We start from the raw sequence: 18,551 nt of genomic DNA, 5'->3' as shown, positions 1-18,551 counted from the left end.
TTTCAATGAAACATTTAATCAATCAAATTTAGAAGGTATTAGTTGACCACTTGCAACAAGGCATGACTAGTGGATTCAAAACTAGTGGATTGTTTTTGCTTATATATCCCACAATCCTGTATGTGCAGTATATGTCTACCGTATATGTCTACTGAAGCGAAACGATACCTGTACGTTACGTTACAAAAAAGTTACGTAATGAAATGTGATGTAACGCACATATGACAACTGGTCACACAAAACCAATGAGATTTGACTTTATCTACGTATTGCCATATTTGTAAAGATGTTTCCATAGATATGTGATGCATAAATTGTTTTCTCTTACAAATGCATTGCTTTGCTTCATACTCTCAATGGAGTTAGTTGGATTACTTTAACAATTGATTGTGTTATTTTGGAGCTTCGCCATGCTAAATCTCAGTTAAGATATCATAATTGCATTTTAATATAAATGATTTGATTGTGCTCAACAACAAAGCCATATACATTTTGGGATGGTGATGTTGTGTCATATAGATTTGGGATGGATAAATTATGAGAGAATTTTCCTATTTGGGTAAACGATTCCTTTAAGTTTCTGAAACAACCATCATCACTGGGACCAGGTTCCCTGAGGAAGACTCAGGCAGTGACTTCAGTGATGATATAAGAGCCTTCAGATGTTTTTTCACAGATTCCATTAATCACTGCAGTTTGTTAGACATGTCAGAAACGCCTAATTTCCAATGGGACTTCACCAAAATTGCAACACTAGTTTCAAGCCTGATTTAAGCCAGACTGCACATACATGGGGTCAGAATTGAGCATCAGAGCAGTTGCTGAGCTTCAGGAGTCCACTAACAAATCACTGAGGGCTAACAATTCATTGTTTATTTCATTGGATGTTTCTTTACTGATGGTGTAAGCGGTCTCTGACATTCACCCCATTTACAATTGTGAAGTAAATACAAGCAACAATAGCTGTACTTGCACCCGCCACAATGTCTTTGTTTTGATACAGAGGGACAGAATTAAGCTATTCTTTATCATAAGAGCAATATTTAATTTTTAAAAATTAAACTGAATAAGATTCATTTTTTCCTAAAAACATTAAACATATAAATAAAACAAGTAAATAACTTTATTTTAAGCATCACATCATTCTGAACTAGCTTTCATACTGGACATGTAAAAATGACCCAACACAGTTCTGATATGAATTGGTTTACTTTTCATTATTATTGGGTTTTAGCATGCCATATTTCGGGCTATGCATGACCCAACCAGAACAGACCTGTTGTAGTGCAAATGTCTTACCTTGCAGATCAAACAGTGAACTAGCATCAGTTGCTTTTTCAGACGGAGCCTGCGTGATGGGCAGCAGGTACGAGCGGTAACCCTTTAAGATGGCCGCCATAAAGCGCAAGAAAGCCTCCTGAATTTCCATTTCCAAGGTTTCCAAAGTCTTCCCACCGCTGCCAGGTTCCCGCTCAGTCATAAAGGTCTCCATCTGGCCTTCCTCGCGCCTCATCTGATAACCTGTGGAAAATTCATGCACAGGTTATACATGCTAAGCTCACGCGAGGGCACTGCTAAATATATAATTTACAATGCACTTATGATGTGAGTAGCAGAATTTTTAAAATCAACCCCATTTTGAATTACGGCCAAGTTGCTTAATAAGCTTCTCTCCCATTACTTGTGCAAGTTTTGAAGGTCAGCAAAAAGATCAAAGTCTCTGTTAATACAGGTTAGCATCAATGGATATTAAAGTGCTCCCCATAAAATATATGACGACAAAGTCACTTAGTGCAGAAAGATACATCATTTTTATCACTGCTTCCCAGCAAATCATTTATATGTTAGGGATAGTTCAAGAAATATGCTGAGGTTCATACATACTGTATATGAGATTTTAAATTATTTAAAAACCCTGGATCAAGGGGTAAAACATTAATCAATCGCAGGTTTTAGATAACATGACAGCGCACGCACGCACGAAAACATTTCGTGCATTGATCTTCCTCTATCCAGCAATTTGCCCAATCTCTTCAGATCTCAAGGATGACTGAACGCTGAAGCTCTTGCTCGGTCAAGCATTCATAAAACATTGTAAGGTAATAAAAATGATACCATCAGAGTGCAAAATGAACAACACAGGGCCACTTAAGATGATTTATTTTTTGTGCGATGAAATGAACTAATATTGACCTGTAAGGAACTCGGCTAACTCTGAAAACATGAGAAATTATTATACCACAGTGACCCTCAACCCACTAACCTTCATCCAGTTGGTGGTAAAGATTACTGAGGGTGTTGATCAGATGTTTACAGGCTTTTCTTGGCAGCATCTTCCAGGTCAGGGCTCTACGCTCTTCTTTGCTGAAATAGACCACACATGTTTATCATTAAAGAGAGAGAGACGGAGAGCGAGGGAGCAGGAGTAAACATGGAAAGAGAAAAGGAACAGGCCAGAACTTGAAAACAATAGAAGCTGCTTTGGAGTTTTAATAAAGCTTTTACAACCACTGCAAACGTTTAGGCACATACTGGGAGACAAACATACCGGCAACATGTGTTAAACACATGATAGAGTTCTGGTTGTCCAAGCTTCACAACAACATTCTTGAATGGTCATATATCTCTACACTGATCTGTATTACGATAGAGCTCATTTACTTCAAGAATAGTTATTCAATTTCGAATGAAAATAAATTGTAAACAGAACAAAACATTACTTTACTACGGTGAAATTGGCATTTATTGTATCAATAATTGTATTTTACGTAAAAGAGGTAAAACATTGCTCAACGTCTTTAGTAGGTCAGGAGGATGGAATCTCAGAACTATGTCGAGGTCAAAACAGGTCAAAACTTACTAGGTTATAGTGTTTGTGTCCAGGTCCACACAGCTTATGTCAGTTGGTGGCTCGTAGAGATCAAAGTAGCGTGAGTCCACCCCTACAATGAATGGACATGGAGCACTGAGCACATCTGCCAGGGCCAGCGGGCAGAGAGGAATGTATGGGCACGGCCAGTGAAATGGAAAGATCATCTGTGGGTACAGTACAAGTAAAACAATGTAAAACACTGCAGTGGTGGCAGTTTATGCAGTATTGCGTAAAAAGGATATTATTACACGGCTGTCTGAGATACTTTATAGTGATTGCTCAATTGCAGCATTTTGCCTCATACATCTTTGTGCAATAACTGCTAAACTTTATATGACTGACTGTTCTCGCCTAAACTGCTAGATATAGATCTCGTTTCACCTTCACCATGGTCTCTTGATTTCCTATTAATTTTACTCTTTGACACAGAGTCAGTGCTTCAAAGAATGTTCTTTATGTAGGATACTTCTATGTAGTAAATCACAAAAATACTTTTATTTTAGGAAAGGCATAGAGGTCGGATTAACCTCTCCCACTCACCGACACCAGGGCCTCTGTAACACTGGTCAGAACAGCTGGACGTAGAGAGTGCACCAAAATCTTGTGTTCAGTGACAGCCAACACCAAAAGTGTTACTGCATTCTTAGGTCCGAGGTTCAACAGCAGTGTAGAGAGCCTTCCACCACTGTGAGCACCCATGTAAATATTAACATGCATGCTCAAAAACACATTACATCAGATGAAATGATTATGTGTATACACAGGCAACTGTGTTATATTAGATACAATGATTTAATACACATTAAACTTGGTGTGGTATCACTGTCAGCCTTCAGTGTTCAGCATTCACTTGACATGGCCAGTATATCTTAGGTGTAATATATTGTGTCTGACGTACCTCAGAGGGAGAGGAGACGAAATGGGCTGGCTCAACATCAGGCTATCATGTGGGGACAGCTGTAAAAAGCAAACAGAGAGTCACAGAGATAAGACCAAGACTGCCACATGTTTAACCAAATGATATCATTTGTATTTCAAGGAAGAGATTAACAAATAAAAAGCATACAACTCACCTGCACCAGGATACGTGGCCTTTGAGATGATGGGAAAGGGACCTTATGCATGAAATGGGAAATATGCCTAAAGGGCGAAAACAGAGGAAAAACACATTAAAGCACAAACAGAAATGGGCACAAATTCAATAAGACTTTAAAGTCTTAAGCAGTGAATTTTTTTTAAAGGACAAAGGTGGCATAAATGTGACCCTGTCTATGAAATACATAGTGTGGGAGGGACACAGTGGGATGGGGTGGGGTTAGCGGACGGTCCCGCGTGAGCGGTCTAACTGACATCATTAGAGAATGAATGATTGCCACAAGAAGTACATATTTTTAGATTTTGATTAAAGTTTATGAGGGCACTTTTTTAAATGATGACTTACATGGATAAATTGTTTATAATAAACATTGCAATATAACATTAAAAAAATAAGAATCATCAGATTTAATTGGTACTTTAAAGATAGTGTTCTTTATATTGCATAGGATGATTTTATGTAGAAAGCAATACCATTTTGGCTATAACTACTACTACACCCCACACTCCACCTACACATATAGCAAAACCCGTACTCACTTCTCAATAGGCAGAGTATGTGGACCCGATATGGAGTATCTGTATAGGAAGGTAAGAAAGCTACGAAACGCCTCGAAAAATGGCCAGTGAGATAGAAGGCAGATGCTTTTGTTGGTGTGGACGGTTACAGATCCATCTGACCTGATCCCGTTACCCAGAAGGCCCAGCTGAGACCGCTGCTTGTCAGTCAAATGTTCCTCCGGATAGGGCTCATAGAACTGAATGGCAGCACCATAAACCTGTCAGAACCAAACATACTCATGTACCCTCAGTAGGAAATACAATTTATTTATGTTTTAGACAGAAAAAATTAGCACACATAATTAGTCTACTTAAAAGGCATCACAATTAATATCTGTTTCTAATGCCTTTTCATACACTGTAGATCCAGCAAAAGAGACAGATAGAAAAGATCAAATCAAAACTATCTCAGCTTAGCATGGTTTTCTTTGAAGTCATACACCTAAATAAATAAATGCTAAAATACTGCATTGCAAATAGCCTGCAGGCTTTCTTTAACTGCGAGTAGAGTTAAAGAGCGCAGAAATATGTTTGACATTCAGTACCTGAACTGACCCCAACTGAGCTCCATCTATACATTATTAAACAGGCCCATTACACATGTTCATCTTTTTTGAATTTTCATTTCTTGAAGCGCATTATTTGTTCAGCATGCACCAGTTTCCTGCTACTTTAAATTCTCTGCACACTTCAAAACCAGACAGAAAATCACCCCGTGCTATCCAATTTTACAAGAAAGCTCTTGAAGAAGTTGATCACAAAAACTTTGGATGGCAGAATGCATTTGTATTTATGTGCGTTCGTGCGTGTCTGTACCTTTTCTCCAGAGGCGCCGGTCAGAACGAATGTTGAAAAGACAGGGAGGGAATATTTGGTTTGAGAGGGCCAGCACTCGATGGACGCCCCCATTGGCAGACAAAACAGGGGCACAGATTCGGGCAAAGGAAAAGAATCGTAGTCCTCCTCTGGGTATCTGGACAGCAGTCCTGCACACATCATTAAAACCCTCAATTAGGCTGCACAGCCCCGTAAAGCAAACGATTAATACTGATCCATGTGATACTGATTCCCTATAATGAATTACTTGACCGAGTCCTTCGTATGACAAGCAAATCACAGGCAACAGTTAATGGATGAGTGCGGTACTGCACAAGGTGAGTATACAATGAGAACATCAATTATCAGTGTAACTATGACATCATATTGTTTCAGCCACATGGGAGTATCCGATTTCACCCATCCACAGCATTATCCCACTGCAACAAAGACTCGTGCTCTGATGGGTGTCTCAATTTTGTTGTCCTCTCCAGCCACTACTTAAGAACCTCACAAGAAAACATAATACAAATACTGTAGACAGAGATACGATACCTGCTTTGAATGCCAGCGTGTTGGTTTTGGCCAAAGATTTTTTGTAGCACAAGTATACAGAAGACCCCCACTGTGGAAGAAACAAAAATAAATTAAATAAAAAATGTGGATGCTTATATAAAATACTGATATCTTTATAACGTCTTGGGGGTCTCAATCCTATACTTTTCAAAATTATTAATTTGAAAAGACCAACTGTATGTTGTTTTTTTGGATGCTGGATGCTTTTTGCCAAGCTTATCAAGGTCAACCTCAAAAAAATCTGGCTGGGTGCCATCTAATTTTTGCTGCTAAACAGCATGATTGGGCTGGTTCACCAGTAAGATAAGCATCAAACTAACACTAACCAGCATAAACCAATAAGGGAATTTGTGCTAGTGTAAAACAGACTTAGCGGGGTAGTGGGACTGACACGCTCACCATGCTACTGTTGAGATTCTTTTCCACTTTGCAGAAAGCATGTGGTGCCGTCTCTCCCTTGCCGGGGACGATGACACAGATGTCTGTGACAGCCAGCGTGGCATGAGAGTGGATCTCTGAAGCACGCCGATATGTGATGTAGATCCTTTGGGAGGAGGAGCTACTGATATTAGCAGGGCGACCAGAAGGCGTAGTCTGTATAATGTTACAATCTGGCTTCAATTTCTCCTTCCACTCGTAGAGGACACTGAGAATCATGAACAAAAGATGAAGACAGTGATTTAATAAGCACCAAAAATAAGTGAGCTGTCTGCTGCCTACATAACTGACGCATATCATAGAAACCGTCATTCACATGTACCACGCAAATTCTCTCAGGAAGGATTTGCTTAACTCTTTCTCCGCCAGCATTTAAAAAAAAGCACCAGCATTTTTTATGATTTTCACAAAAGTTTAAAGCCTTCCAGAAAATGTTCTTCTTTGAATACATGAACATACAATATATCAAATGAAAGAAGAGACCCTCTGCTTTCAAACATAAAAAAACTCATCCTACCTTCATTTGTTCTCTTTTTATCACCTCTCAAATATAGGTTTCTTCAAAAATACCTGCGCCACTTGGTGGATCATAGCGGAAAAACGGATTGCCAGAAAAACTTGTCATTGGCAGGGAAGCGTTTTCTCTTAATTGATGAGTTAACTAGTCATTGACGAGTTTTTCCCGCCATTGACGAGTTAATGTAAAATGATGCTAAGCTAAGGATGCTACACTCTATAAGCACAAATAAAAAAGCACATTAAAAATATCTAGTATTACTTAGTTAAGTATATATAATTAAGTACATTGATAACAAACACACCTAGTACTCCATCTTGGATGCTGCAATGGTTACTTAGCGTGCCCATGATGCCTTACGATGCTAGCTCACTAGGTGTTTGGAACACTGCTATTATGTTAACACATCTTAAAGGGACACTTTTTTATTCCCAATGATATTACGCAGCAGCTGAAAATAGTTACCTTAGTAACTTTCAATGGCATGGGAGTATTTTCGGGCAGTGCGTAATATTATTGTGCCTCCTGCAGCCATGTTACGGCAGCAAAGTCCTTGATTATTACGCCAGAATGAGAGTATAATTCCTAGCCATATCAGCCTAGAAAATCGCAACTTTTAATTTTCTGTCGGCCTTAGTACACAATGTAACTACAGAAGAGTCAAGTTTTAAATAGGAAAAATATCGAAACTCTTTGGTTATTTTTTTTAGGGGCAATGCTAATGGTCTAATCAGATTGTATGGATTGTGCTAGGCTATGCTAAAAGTGCTAGCGCCAGACCCGGAGATCAGCTGAATGGATTCCATAATAGTAAGAATCAAATGCTTAACTCTAGGGGAGCTGGAAAATAAGCATATTTTCAAAAAAAAGTGGAGTGTCCCTTTAAGTTTCGATGTCTTACCCTAGATCTGTAAGTGGCGGTTTGTCTCTGCCTCTTCTGTAACAGAGAAAGATCTGTGGCCCCATGAGACTCCCTGCGTTCAGCTCCGCTGAAAGGCCAGAGGGTGTGAATTCAAGGCAGGTATATCCTCGAGGTACCTCCTCTCCAAGAGAACGAATCACCACCGCCACATCCGTGATGGGAGCTTTAAGCTGAGCTCCGTTCCTGTGACTGCCATCCTCGGGGTGGACATCTTCATCCAGGGGCTTAGAAGAGTCGGTGAGTCCTGCCACCACAAAGTAGTCTGCTACGCGTGGACCTTTTTCCTCCATTTTCTATCTTCCCCATAGAGGGAGGACTTGTATATGTTCTGGAAATGTGGAGGGGGGTAGAGAACAAAATGAGAAACTGATGGAACAGCCTAAACTAAAGCAACGCTATAAACATTGTTGCTTATTAATGCCAGGTGCTCAAATGCAAATGTCTCTACAAGCATTCTTTACATGTAGAAAATTTCTTGAAAGACAAACAGAGAGAAAAATATGCAGCACAGAAAGAAACACAGTCCAAGGAAATACCAAACATTTTTTTACTCTGGTGGTTACATTTGATCTAGCATGTGGATTTAAAAGTATATGACACATCCACTCTCACCGACGCAGAGCACAACCTAATAGCAAGCTGGACATACGGAAGCAATTACTCGATCCAGCCGGGGATACAAGTATATTTCCTATTATGATTTAAATATGAGTCATACCAAGTTCTTATCTGCAGACTGTACTTATATGTGCAGGAATGAAAATTTACTTTTCACTCAAAGATCCAAGGTGGCAAAGGGAATTCCTCTTGCTTGCGTTAATAACACGTTTCTCACCATAACACTTTATCACCAAGTCCACTGACATCTTAATTGGAGATTTCTGTGTTTCTAGAACAAGCCTCAGGCTTTCACAACCAACAGGTTGACACATGCACGGGGATAACATCCACTGAGTCACTGAGTGACTGATTCTCACAGGATGCCCTGAATAGCAGGATGCTCTTGTGCAGAGCTTTTATATTTTCTGTATGCTGCACTATTATTATAGTGTTCATGCCTATACTGTTGTTGCAGATATGTGCACATGTTCATGTCTAAATTTTGACTGAGCCTTCATCAGTCATTATTATGAACGCAGATGAAAACAAAAAGGGACCTATCTTTGTACCTAAATAGTGCATAGTATCTGAAATAGGTGCTCTTTAACCATTTATATTCTTCTATGGCCATGTGATGGCTTCTCTGTTCCCCCTTCACAAAGAATTAGTGCATGACACCCCTGTTTTCACCATCTGTAAGGCATTTGGTAGCTTTCAGCTGTATAGCGAATGGCTTATCTGAGCTTTACAGTAACATTACGGATGGAAGAGTCACGGGACACGGCTTAAGGGCTTAGGAAATGAAACTGACCTGCTAACCAGTCCTTTGTCCTGACTACATATTGAAGTGAAGAAGTGAAGAGGCTGTTTTAAGGAACTAATGACGCTGTTGGTGATGGTGTTAAACAGGAAGTTGCCAAATATAGCAAATGTAGAAAATGACAACAAAAAAATAGACAGAGTCAATGATCCCAGTTCAATGCAGAGAATAAATACAAAGCTTAAAACCCTTATCCTTCTCATCCTCATTAAACCTATTGGCAGGAGGAGGGGTCTGTACTCTCTCTAACCTTTGTCCAGCAGTAAGAAATAGTCTGATGCATACTTTGTTAAAATATCTGAGGTGCATCACAGTACAGTGCATTAAAGGTGGGGTGCATGAGTCGGGCCGAGTACCAAAACACACTTGTAGCCGTAAGGGGCATGTCTACTTACCGACATCGTTACCTGGCTTGCGTATGTGTGGGGCGGGCCTATCAAAAAAGGTCTAGACTATATTGGGGTAGGGGCGTGTTTGTTTGGGTGATTTCAAATATCAACATTTGCTTTCAGAGATCATGCACCCCCCTTTAAGACTCTACATTTTATTAGTGTTGGGAATCCCTAGGATTCAAACCCAATTTTAAACACAGAAAGTCCACCACACATACTGGAAAGAAAATAAAACAGCTGTGTCACTATATATGTGAGAGATTTAGGATTACATATAGACATAATCTCTCGCTCCAACAACCACGACATACGCCAGAGCTCGCTCTACCCACTCCAGTATCAGCAGAGGGAAATTATAATCCTCACCATGGCAACCATGAAGAAAAGCTGGCTATAATAATCATTTGTCTTAAAATGTAAGGGGGGCAGTAAAACACTTACACAAAACTAATACAATTGAATCATGCATGATTACATGACTACATACGTCAACTGTGTCGGGAAAGAAAACACATCCTGAATTTCAAAACAACTGAAAATTACACTGTTGTTATTAGGCAGAAATGTTGATTTTTGATGCAATTATAGACATTCTTGCACTGACTCAACACTTTTCAAACAACTGCTAGGAAGTCAGTGCCTTATTGAGAAACACCGTGGTAACGTCAATGAGAGATTCAGAAACGACCGGAACGGAAGTGTGTCGAAAAATGACTCTTTCATCAAAAATCAGCGTGGGTCCTACGCAGACGAAATCTTGGCATGAAGAATCTAAGAAAAAAATAGCATTCTCTGTCTGAGCCATCAGGCTGCCTAGTGAAAAATTAGGAACTTCTCGGATCCTAAATCTCTGACCGACAACCTACGCATCATTTCTAAGACTTCAAGACTAGCATATTTATAATAGTTCCCTTTTCCAAGTTTATATGATGGGATATTTCCCATAATTATGGCATAACAAAACAATGCCATGGAACAGGAATAGTCTCATACAAGTCATTAAAATTACTCAACAACTGAGAAATTCATGTGGTTGTGAGTGAATACATGATGCAGAGCTGTTAACCACCAATGATAAGTGCCACTGCCCTGTGATCTGGGTGGGCCCACTACGGTCCTCTATGGTCCCGTTTACATCTGGTGTTAATTTTCAGGAGATCTTATCTCAACCGGTCAGCCAAGAATTTGTATTTACATTACATTACATTACATTACATCTTAAAATTGGTGATCACACTAGAAATCATTTTTGAGGAAGGGTCACTGAATTCATAAATGCATACATCACATACTGCATTAATTTACATGAACTCATTTAACAGAAGCTTTTAACTAAGAAAAGTTTTTGTATCACATCATATTGCATATTAAAGGTCTTCTGTCAAATAAATAAAAGTATTTATTTTCTAGTGTTAATAGCTTTAGACAGTAAACTAAACCATATTTTAGTGATCCAGGTGTAAATACCAGGTTTAGACAGGCTCTATGGTACAGTTTTACAAGTCACCTAAAGAATACAGTGCCCATGCCTTAAGATGCTGTCCTGTGCTCTACATTTTACTAGCATTGAAAAAGTGGCTTGTTTTGACGTTATATAAAACCCTGAATAAATCCATCAAAGACGAAGATTTACATTGTGCTTCGGCACAGAGGGCAGCTCCTTTCTTTAGGAAGACAAATCTTTCAAACAAAAACCCTATGGCACAACAAAGCATTATCCTAATTTTACCCAAGTGCTGATGTAGGAGACCTGCTTACATCTGTTAAGATGATAAACCTTGCCTTTTTTTGCCAACCTGTGGGGTGCTGGAGCCAGAGGATAAGCCTGTTTAACAGCCTGCCCGTAACAATGAGCATGATCTCATCCAGCTGTGTTAGAGCAGTCTCCATGGACCAAGAGTCTCCTGATAATGCATAGTCCTGGGACATTAGGGAGGCCAAGAGAAAAACAAAAGTAGGGGAACTAATGCAGCACATTTGGCCAAGCATCTGGTCCTGCTAAGACACAGGGGCGGACATTTGATTCCTTTGCACCATGGCGAGAGACAAGCAGACATCTGCATACTTTGGATAGGAGGCGGCAGCCAGGCTATTTCTCTGTGGAAATGTTTTGTCGGTGAAACTTCCCAGAGGTACAGGACTTTAATCCCCAATGTAAAGCACTTCAAAACAGGGATGTCACAAGCACAGTTTGTGTTGATGAGAAGATGAAAACAACTCAAAAGTTTTTGACCAACGTGTCAATGACTCAAAAGACTGTTACTGTACATGAGTCATTTACTGTAAACCTAGATGATGCAAAGGTAAACTCAAGTTAATCTGAATACAAGGGGATTTGAAATGAAGTGGTTTAAAAACATGCCTTGGCAGGAAGACATGTCTCAAATGACAAAACACTGTAATATAACCCACTATTGCAACTTACACTTGAATTCACATTAAAATCACAAACAACTCCAAGGTCATGGTTAAATCAATACATGATGGGTGATTTGAGTGATCTGCTTTTGTTCTGAAATATCTATGAACATTTAATTGCTCAGTCAGGTAAGGTTCCAATTATGGTGAAACGTGCAGGTTAAGGTATAAACAAACAAGAGCGCGAGCATTAAACTCAACAGTTGGATTGTTAGTGTGAAATAAAGATGACATTGCAACAAGATACTGTAGACAGGGCTGGGTCCGTCTTATAATAAGTCATAAATCATTAGATCCATGGTATTTAAACCTCACGCCATTTAGCCTTAATTGTATGAATTTCCATATTAATAAGATATTTTAAATACGCTTTGGCGATGATAATCACACACTACGTAAATACACGCGCGCAATCAAAACAAGCTCACAATTACCGACGCGTGATGACAGCGCTTGCCTGTCAATCCTAAAAAATACATTTATATGAAATAAATCGATTTTAAAACCACAACATGTATTGTTTTATTGCCAGGTAAATCATAAAAGGTTCACAAAGGCTTGTTTACCAAAACGTAGCTATTAAAAATATATTAGACACTCACTGTTTCAGGAGCACGACGATGCGGCGGGCACGCTCATTGAAAAGCGCCGTTATTCTGAATAATGAAGATTATTATTCACGGGACAGAAAAGGCCCTATGTATTTCCATCCATTTTCATCAGGAAAATGAATTATTACTCCATATAAGCACCGCACGATCACAGAGGGCTATGCCTCACCTCTGTACGGTTTCAGAGATGCTCTCGCCTCGAGAGACGCGCACGCGCTTATCAAAACCTGCCACACGAACACGTGACTGCCAGCAAAATGTGACGTCACACGAACATTCCGGGGATCGTCGGGGATTTAATATGGGGGCGTCCCGACAGAAAGTCCATATAAAGTCACTGGTGCTGGATGTGATAGACATTTTCAGCTAAGATCTATTGTTGGGCAGCTTTATTTAAAGATACAGTGCATAATAAACATTGTAAACCATCTTTCGAAAAATGTGTCAATCTAGAATTAGGAGTACATGACTGCTCTATCTATCTATCTATCTATCTATCTATCTATCTATCTATCTATCTATCTATCTATCTATCTATCTATCTATCTATCTATCTATCTATCTATCTATCTATCTATCTATCTATCTATCTATCTATCTATCTATCTATCTATCTATTCCTCTGTTTAAAGCCGTTTCTTGTTTCACTGGAAGACTTTAGTGTCTTCCTAGCCCTGCATAACCTGCACATAACTTGCACAAATCACTAGGTGTTCCCACACACCTGCATGATAGATGTTTGAGAATTGAAATACAGTAATTTCAAAGCTGTTCAATAGCATTAGGTGGTCTAGATCAGTGGTTCTCAAACTTTTTCAGCGTGCAGCCCCCCTTGTGTACGGTGCATTCTTTCGCGGCCCCCCTAAAGAAAAGTTATGACAAAACAGTTCTAAAATGTAATATTTTAAATAAACAAAACATATTACAGTTTTTCTCAGTCGCTTTGGTACAATTCTCAGATCAGAACTGAAATTCTCAAAACTGCTTGTTCAATTCTCACATCATTGTGTCACTTGTGCACATCAAAAAAGCAGTTTCTCATTTCTTTGAACAAGTTGCAAATGCTTTGGTACATCCATGCAAATGATTATGTACAATTCTCTGCTTTTTCCTACATTATCAGTTGCTTATGTCATGTTGATCAAAATGTATTATAATGGGTCTCTGTTGAATAGTCTCACTCCACACAACATTTAGGCATTGGTTCATAGTATAAGTCTTTACTTGCAAAATGGTTGAACAAGTTCTCATAATACAGGGTTTGGTCAAACATATTTCCATACATTTCCATTAGACGTTTTTTTCTAAATCTGTCCTGAATTGGTAAATTGCTCGCAGGTGAATTTTGACTTTCTCTAACAGACAGAAACGTCCCCCAGCAAGCAAAAACCGAGACGTTGAAATGATGGCTAACTATAGACCCAATAGTAACCCACTTCTACCCTAAATAACCTTGAATTTGGTTACATGCCATTTTTGCCAAAATAACTTGATGATGTATGATATTCCAACATGTAAGCAAAGTCAACAAGTGTTCAAGGTGTTTGCTTTCATTTCTTCTACAAGTATACACATCGTCTATTCTTGGGTCATGGTTAGACGTCTATTAGACTTTTACTGGCAGCCAAAATTTAGCCTTGTTTTAGCCAAACATGCTTGCTGGGTCAGGAGGTGGAAGAGTTTTCCCTAAAGATATTGTCCCATGTTCACATTTCTACTCTTATGTTATGCAGTGCTGTCTTTTCCTTTCTGTATCATTATGACATGGTCTGTCAACCAATTACAGTACAAACAGTAAAAGCGTAAATGTAAATTTTATCCAGTCTCTTGCAATCAAACTCCCACATAACTTAGACTAAGGTATAACTTACAATTTACAAAATTGTCATCAAATCTTTAGCCATAGTTTACATCAGAACATCCCTCCAGAGTAAACTGTTATAATGACAACATGACTAAACAATTTGACTGTCTTATCCGTACACAATGACACAAGGACTTGTTATTCTGATGGCACTGACATGTTCATTGACACAGATATTTAATTTTGAGAGATGAACTAAGGATTTTGAGTAAAAGAGTGGCTTTTGCAGGTTATCCATGGTGTTTTGCTATTTGTACGAATTGTTTTGAGAAATGCACTTACTGTTTTGCAAATTGTGAGTATAATTCGAGAAATGTACCAAAGCGACTGAGAAAAACTGTAAATTAGTAGTGCTGTTGGTTAGTTGGCTTTTTTTTTAGGTTTAATTACACAGAATTCATGATAAATTTATGTATTTTATAAAATGTCATAAAACTGGGCCCCCCCCCCTGGCACCATCTTGCGGCCCCCAGTTTGAGAACCACTGGTCTAGAAGATAGTGAATGGCTCCTATTTTCAGCTAAATTCTTGCTATGGTTAACTTTTCAGCTTGTGATCAAAACAATGTGCCTCATCCGAAAATGTTTAGTCATTTCCAAGATTTGGAAGTGTATATATTTTATTGCACTAAACATATGCAGTCCCAGTTTATGAAACACCTGTGGGGGTTAATGTGTTATAATATAGGTGTTTTACAGGGTTCAGGGATCAGCTGCTAAAAGCCTAAAAAGTGTTTCAGGTTTCTTCATCAAGAAAGCACCTACAAGCCTTCTTGCGTTAAGTGAACGATTTAATGAAACAGTTTAAGTAGATGATGGCTGGCCACCCAGCGGGATCTGCAAACCAATAAACATCATAAGGATTAGGACATTCACCATCCCTTCATTTTGTAGTCCTATGTCTCTATGGTTTCACATGCTGGCCACCCAGATGGCATGGCTCAGGTTTCAGTCCTAGTTTGTAGCCATCTAAGCAAAAGCAAAGTATATGTGGAACTTCATTGCATGCCTCGTAATCATTGTCAAGGAGTCAGTTTCATCTAAAGTGTGCACTACAGCATTCAGATCTTCACCAAGCATAGAGTTTGACAATTTCCTCTGTAGTCTGCCTATAAAATTGCTGTTGATTTGATGCTAGTTGTATATAGCACATTTCAACACAACTGCAGGATGGTTGTCGGACCTCTTCTTTACTTCTCGTTTAGCTGTAATGTATAATTTTGTTTGGCAATTATGTAGCTAGACTGTAAACAGAGAATATACACATCCCCCCCCGATAGCACTCCATCGTCTTGATGTATTGAATAAAGGTTTTATCTAGTAGGCTATAAGCCCTGGGAGATACAGCCTATACTGCTTTCCTGCATTCAAAATGTCTGTACTTGCTTTGTTATTTTTTATTTTACCGTCATGTTTATGTTTTTGCTCTTTTTATGTGGTTTGTTTACAACTTTTACCCCAGTGATCTCTCTTTAACTGCATCATGGTGCCAGCAATTTTATTTTCTTTCCCATTGTATTATATTGATTTGAAAGGACAAATAAGTGCAAATTTCAAACTTGTTTTCTTACAGTGGCAGGCTAATACAGTTAACCACGTTTGTGAACATGAACATAAATCACAATTGTAGACAAACACTTTCTGACTACTGGACAGGCATGGTTGTACTTTTAACATCAAGTAATTATTCAAGTAATTATTCACAAAGTTATTGATGTCCTTAAAAGCTAATTGGAGTCTGATGTATTGAAAGTGTGGGGAATTTAGGGAATGATGAATTAAATGTTAAAAGGCATTTAGAAAGATAATGCCAGGGCAGCAGTCCAGGATCTTAAGCTTAGAAAAGATTGGTTAATGCAACAAGACAAGGACCCAAAGTGAAGGTAAATTAACTAAAAATGGATTTGAAACAAACCTGTTGAAACATGGACAAATGTGTGTGTTCAATTCAGTCAGTTTATCTATATATAGTGTATGCATGACTTTGTATAAAAATGTGGGTCAAAAAGGGATAAATCCAGCCTTTTGTGTTGTAATTAAACCTAAGGAAACCCCCAAATTTTTTGCAGGTGACTGTTGCATATGAGATATGAGTCAGCAACTAAGACATTACTGGCAGAGCCTCTGTATATAAATTTATTTCAAAAGTGCAGTTCGGTGGCCAGCTGTATCTTAAAGGTTAGTCATCTCTTTTTTCTGTTTTGGTTACATTAAAAGGTAGATTGGTCTTATTTACAGTTTTTCTCAGTCGCTTTGGGGCATTTCTCAGATCAGAAATTAATTTTTCAAAACACTTTGTTCAACCTTCACATCTTCAAGTCAGTTGTGCACAACATATAAGCAAATTAACATTGTTTTGGACAAATTGCAAACGCTAGATTATGTGATAATGTACAATTGTCTGCTGTTTGCTACATTTTCAATTGCTTATGTAATCATCAATAGTCTTACAGCTCAAAACATTTAGAAATTAATGAATCACGTAAATCATGAAATTGGTGACCTTTGTGTCATAATCTGTTACTGTAAGCCTTTTTTCGATATTTCTTTTTGTCTTTTGTAAATGTGAACTACTGAATTGATAAATTGCTATCAGGTGAATCTTGAAATTTTGAGATACAGAAAATGTACATTTTTTTACAGTGTACTGTGAACCTTTCTGATTTTGTAATTTTTTATTTGTACCGTAAAATATGATTTTTTTTTCAAAATCATAACATGAGTAATTTGTTTACAGAAAGAAAAGTTAACATGTGAATTCATCCACAGAAAATACTGACACTTATAATTTTGTACATTTGGTACATTGACAACATGGCTAAACATTTTACAGTAACTCTCATAGAATGACAAAGGACTTGTCTTTTTGATGGCATTGACATGTTTACTGATATAAAAATTGCTTTTGAGAGATGAACTAAGGATTTTGAACAAGTGTCAAAAGCATTTTGCATGATGTTGTGCAGTTTGTACGATTTGTTCTGAGAAATGCACTTATTATTTTGCACATTTTAAACATGATTTGAGAAATGCTTCAAAGCGACTGAGAAAAACTGTATATCCAAATAGTAAGACCTAATTAATAGCCCTAGTTAGTCGGGCTCGTTTTTAAGACACAGTCAACTTCACGGCAATGTTTGTGCAATAGGCCACTGGTCACTGGTTTATGCATTGGTCTTTAGTTTTCTGAAGAGTGCATGGAAGGTTCAGTAGGGCCCAATCATATCTGGTGGGGCTGTGACAAAATAGTTACCAAAACATTCATTGAACTACACAGAAGAGAAACTGGCAGTCAGAAGAGAAGGTCATGGTACGGTCTATGGGTATTACCAGGAAATGCATGGTTATGTCTGAGTCACAGGTCTTAAACAGTTTTTGGTTGCTAGGTTGTGTAACCAAATATTAAGTGTTATTTGTTTGTTGTTATGATGTGTTATTCTTATTTAATGGAAGGAGAAAATAATTTTGGTGACGTCAAAACATTAGGACGTTTTAGGAGGTTTCACATGTTTTCTAACTCTATCACTTACTCCAAATGAAAACCTTTCTATTAAATATGAGATATGCAACATCATTTAAAATCCTAAATGTTTCATCAAATGAAAACTGTTTAAAACAGTTATGCAGCTTTTCTATGGAATCACTGATTACGTGCATTGCAGAAACGTCAACAAACGATACCCTTTCTGTGCCAGAACCACCGCATAAAATAGGCCAAAACACACACAATGCTGCCCTCTACTGATCAAGTTAATGGATAGATTCTTAACCGATCGTTAACTTCATGAGAACAAAATGTTTACTCAGTTTAATTTTTGTAAAATTATAAACTAAGAATACGAAAATGTCACTTTGGTTGTATCACAATCTTGTTAATTAACTGCATTTTTAGTTAAGGGTTTATAAGTTATTATCTTATTTATTGAGCTGTCGTCCTTTCACAGACATAAACATAGGATGTCATAAAAGGGTCACGTAAACCTGTTTCAATCCTTCTTTTTTTTTTTTTTACAGTCTATGATTATTACCTGTTTACAGTGAAAGAAAATC

General features: G+C 38.1%; 1 protein-coding gene across 2 annotated transcripts in view; it reads right to left on the bottom strand.

Annotated features, from left to right (window-relative positions):
* dennd4a (DENN/MADD domain containing 4A) overlaps positions 1–12,859 on the bottom strand; it is a 34,962-nt gene extending 22,103 nt beyond the window's left edge. For both annotated transcript variants that reach the window (XM_065283266.1, XM_065283267.1), the window contains exons 1-12: positions 12,630–12,859; positions 7,777–8,125; positions 6,320–6,566; positions 5,900–5,969; positions 5,345–5,514; positions 4,508–4,746; positions 3,946–4,012; positions 3,771–3,829; positions 3,413–3,557; positions 2,861–3,036; positions 2,264–2,364; positions 1,300–1,521 (exon numbers count right to left, since the gene is read on the bottom strand). In XM_065283266.1, coding sequence (XP_065139338.1) covers positions 1,300–1,521; positions 2,264–2,364; positions 2,861–3,036; positions 3,413–3,557; positions 3,771–3,829; positions 3,946–4,012; positions 4,508–4,746; positions 5,345–5,514; positions 5,900–5,969; positions 6,320–6,566; positions 7,777–8,087 — 1,807 coding nt within the window. In that variant the 5' untranslated portion in view covers positions 8,088–8,125; positions 12,630–12,859. The remainder of the gene's footprint in view (positions 1–1,299; positions 1,522–2,263; positions 2,365–2,860; positions 3,037–3,412; positions 3,558–3,770; positions 3,830–3,945; positions 4,013–4,507; positions 4,747–5,344; positions 5,515–5,899; positions 5,970–6,319; positions 6,567–7,776; positions 8,126–12,629) is intronic.
* Positions 12,860–18,551: the final 5,692 nt, after the last annotated feature.

Source organism: Paramisgurnus dabryanus, chromosome 9, assembly GCF_030506205.2.
Source record: "Paramisgurnus dabryanus chromosome 9, PD_genome_1.1, whole genome shotgun sequence".
Lineage (NCBI taxonomy): Eukaryota > Metazoa > Chordata > Actinopteri > Cypriniformes > Cobitidae > Paramisgurnus > Paramisgurnus dabryanus.
This window is presented reverse-complemented; position numbering and strand designations above follow the sequence as displayed.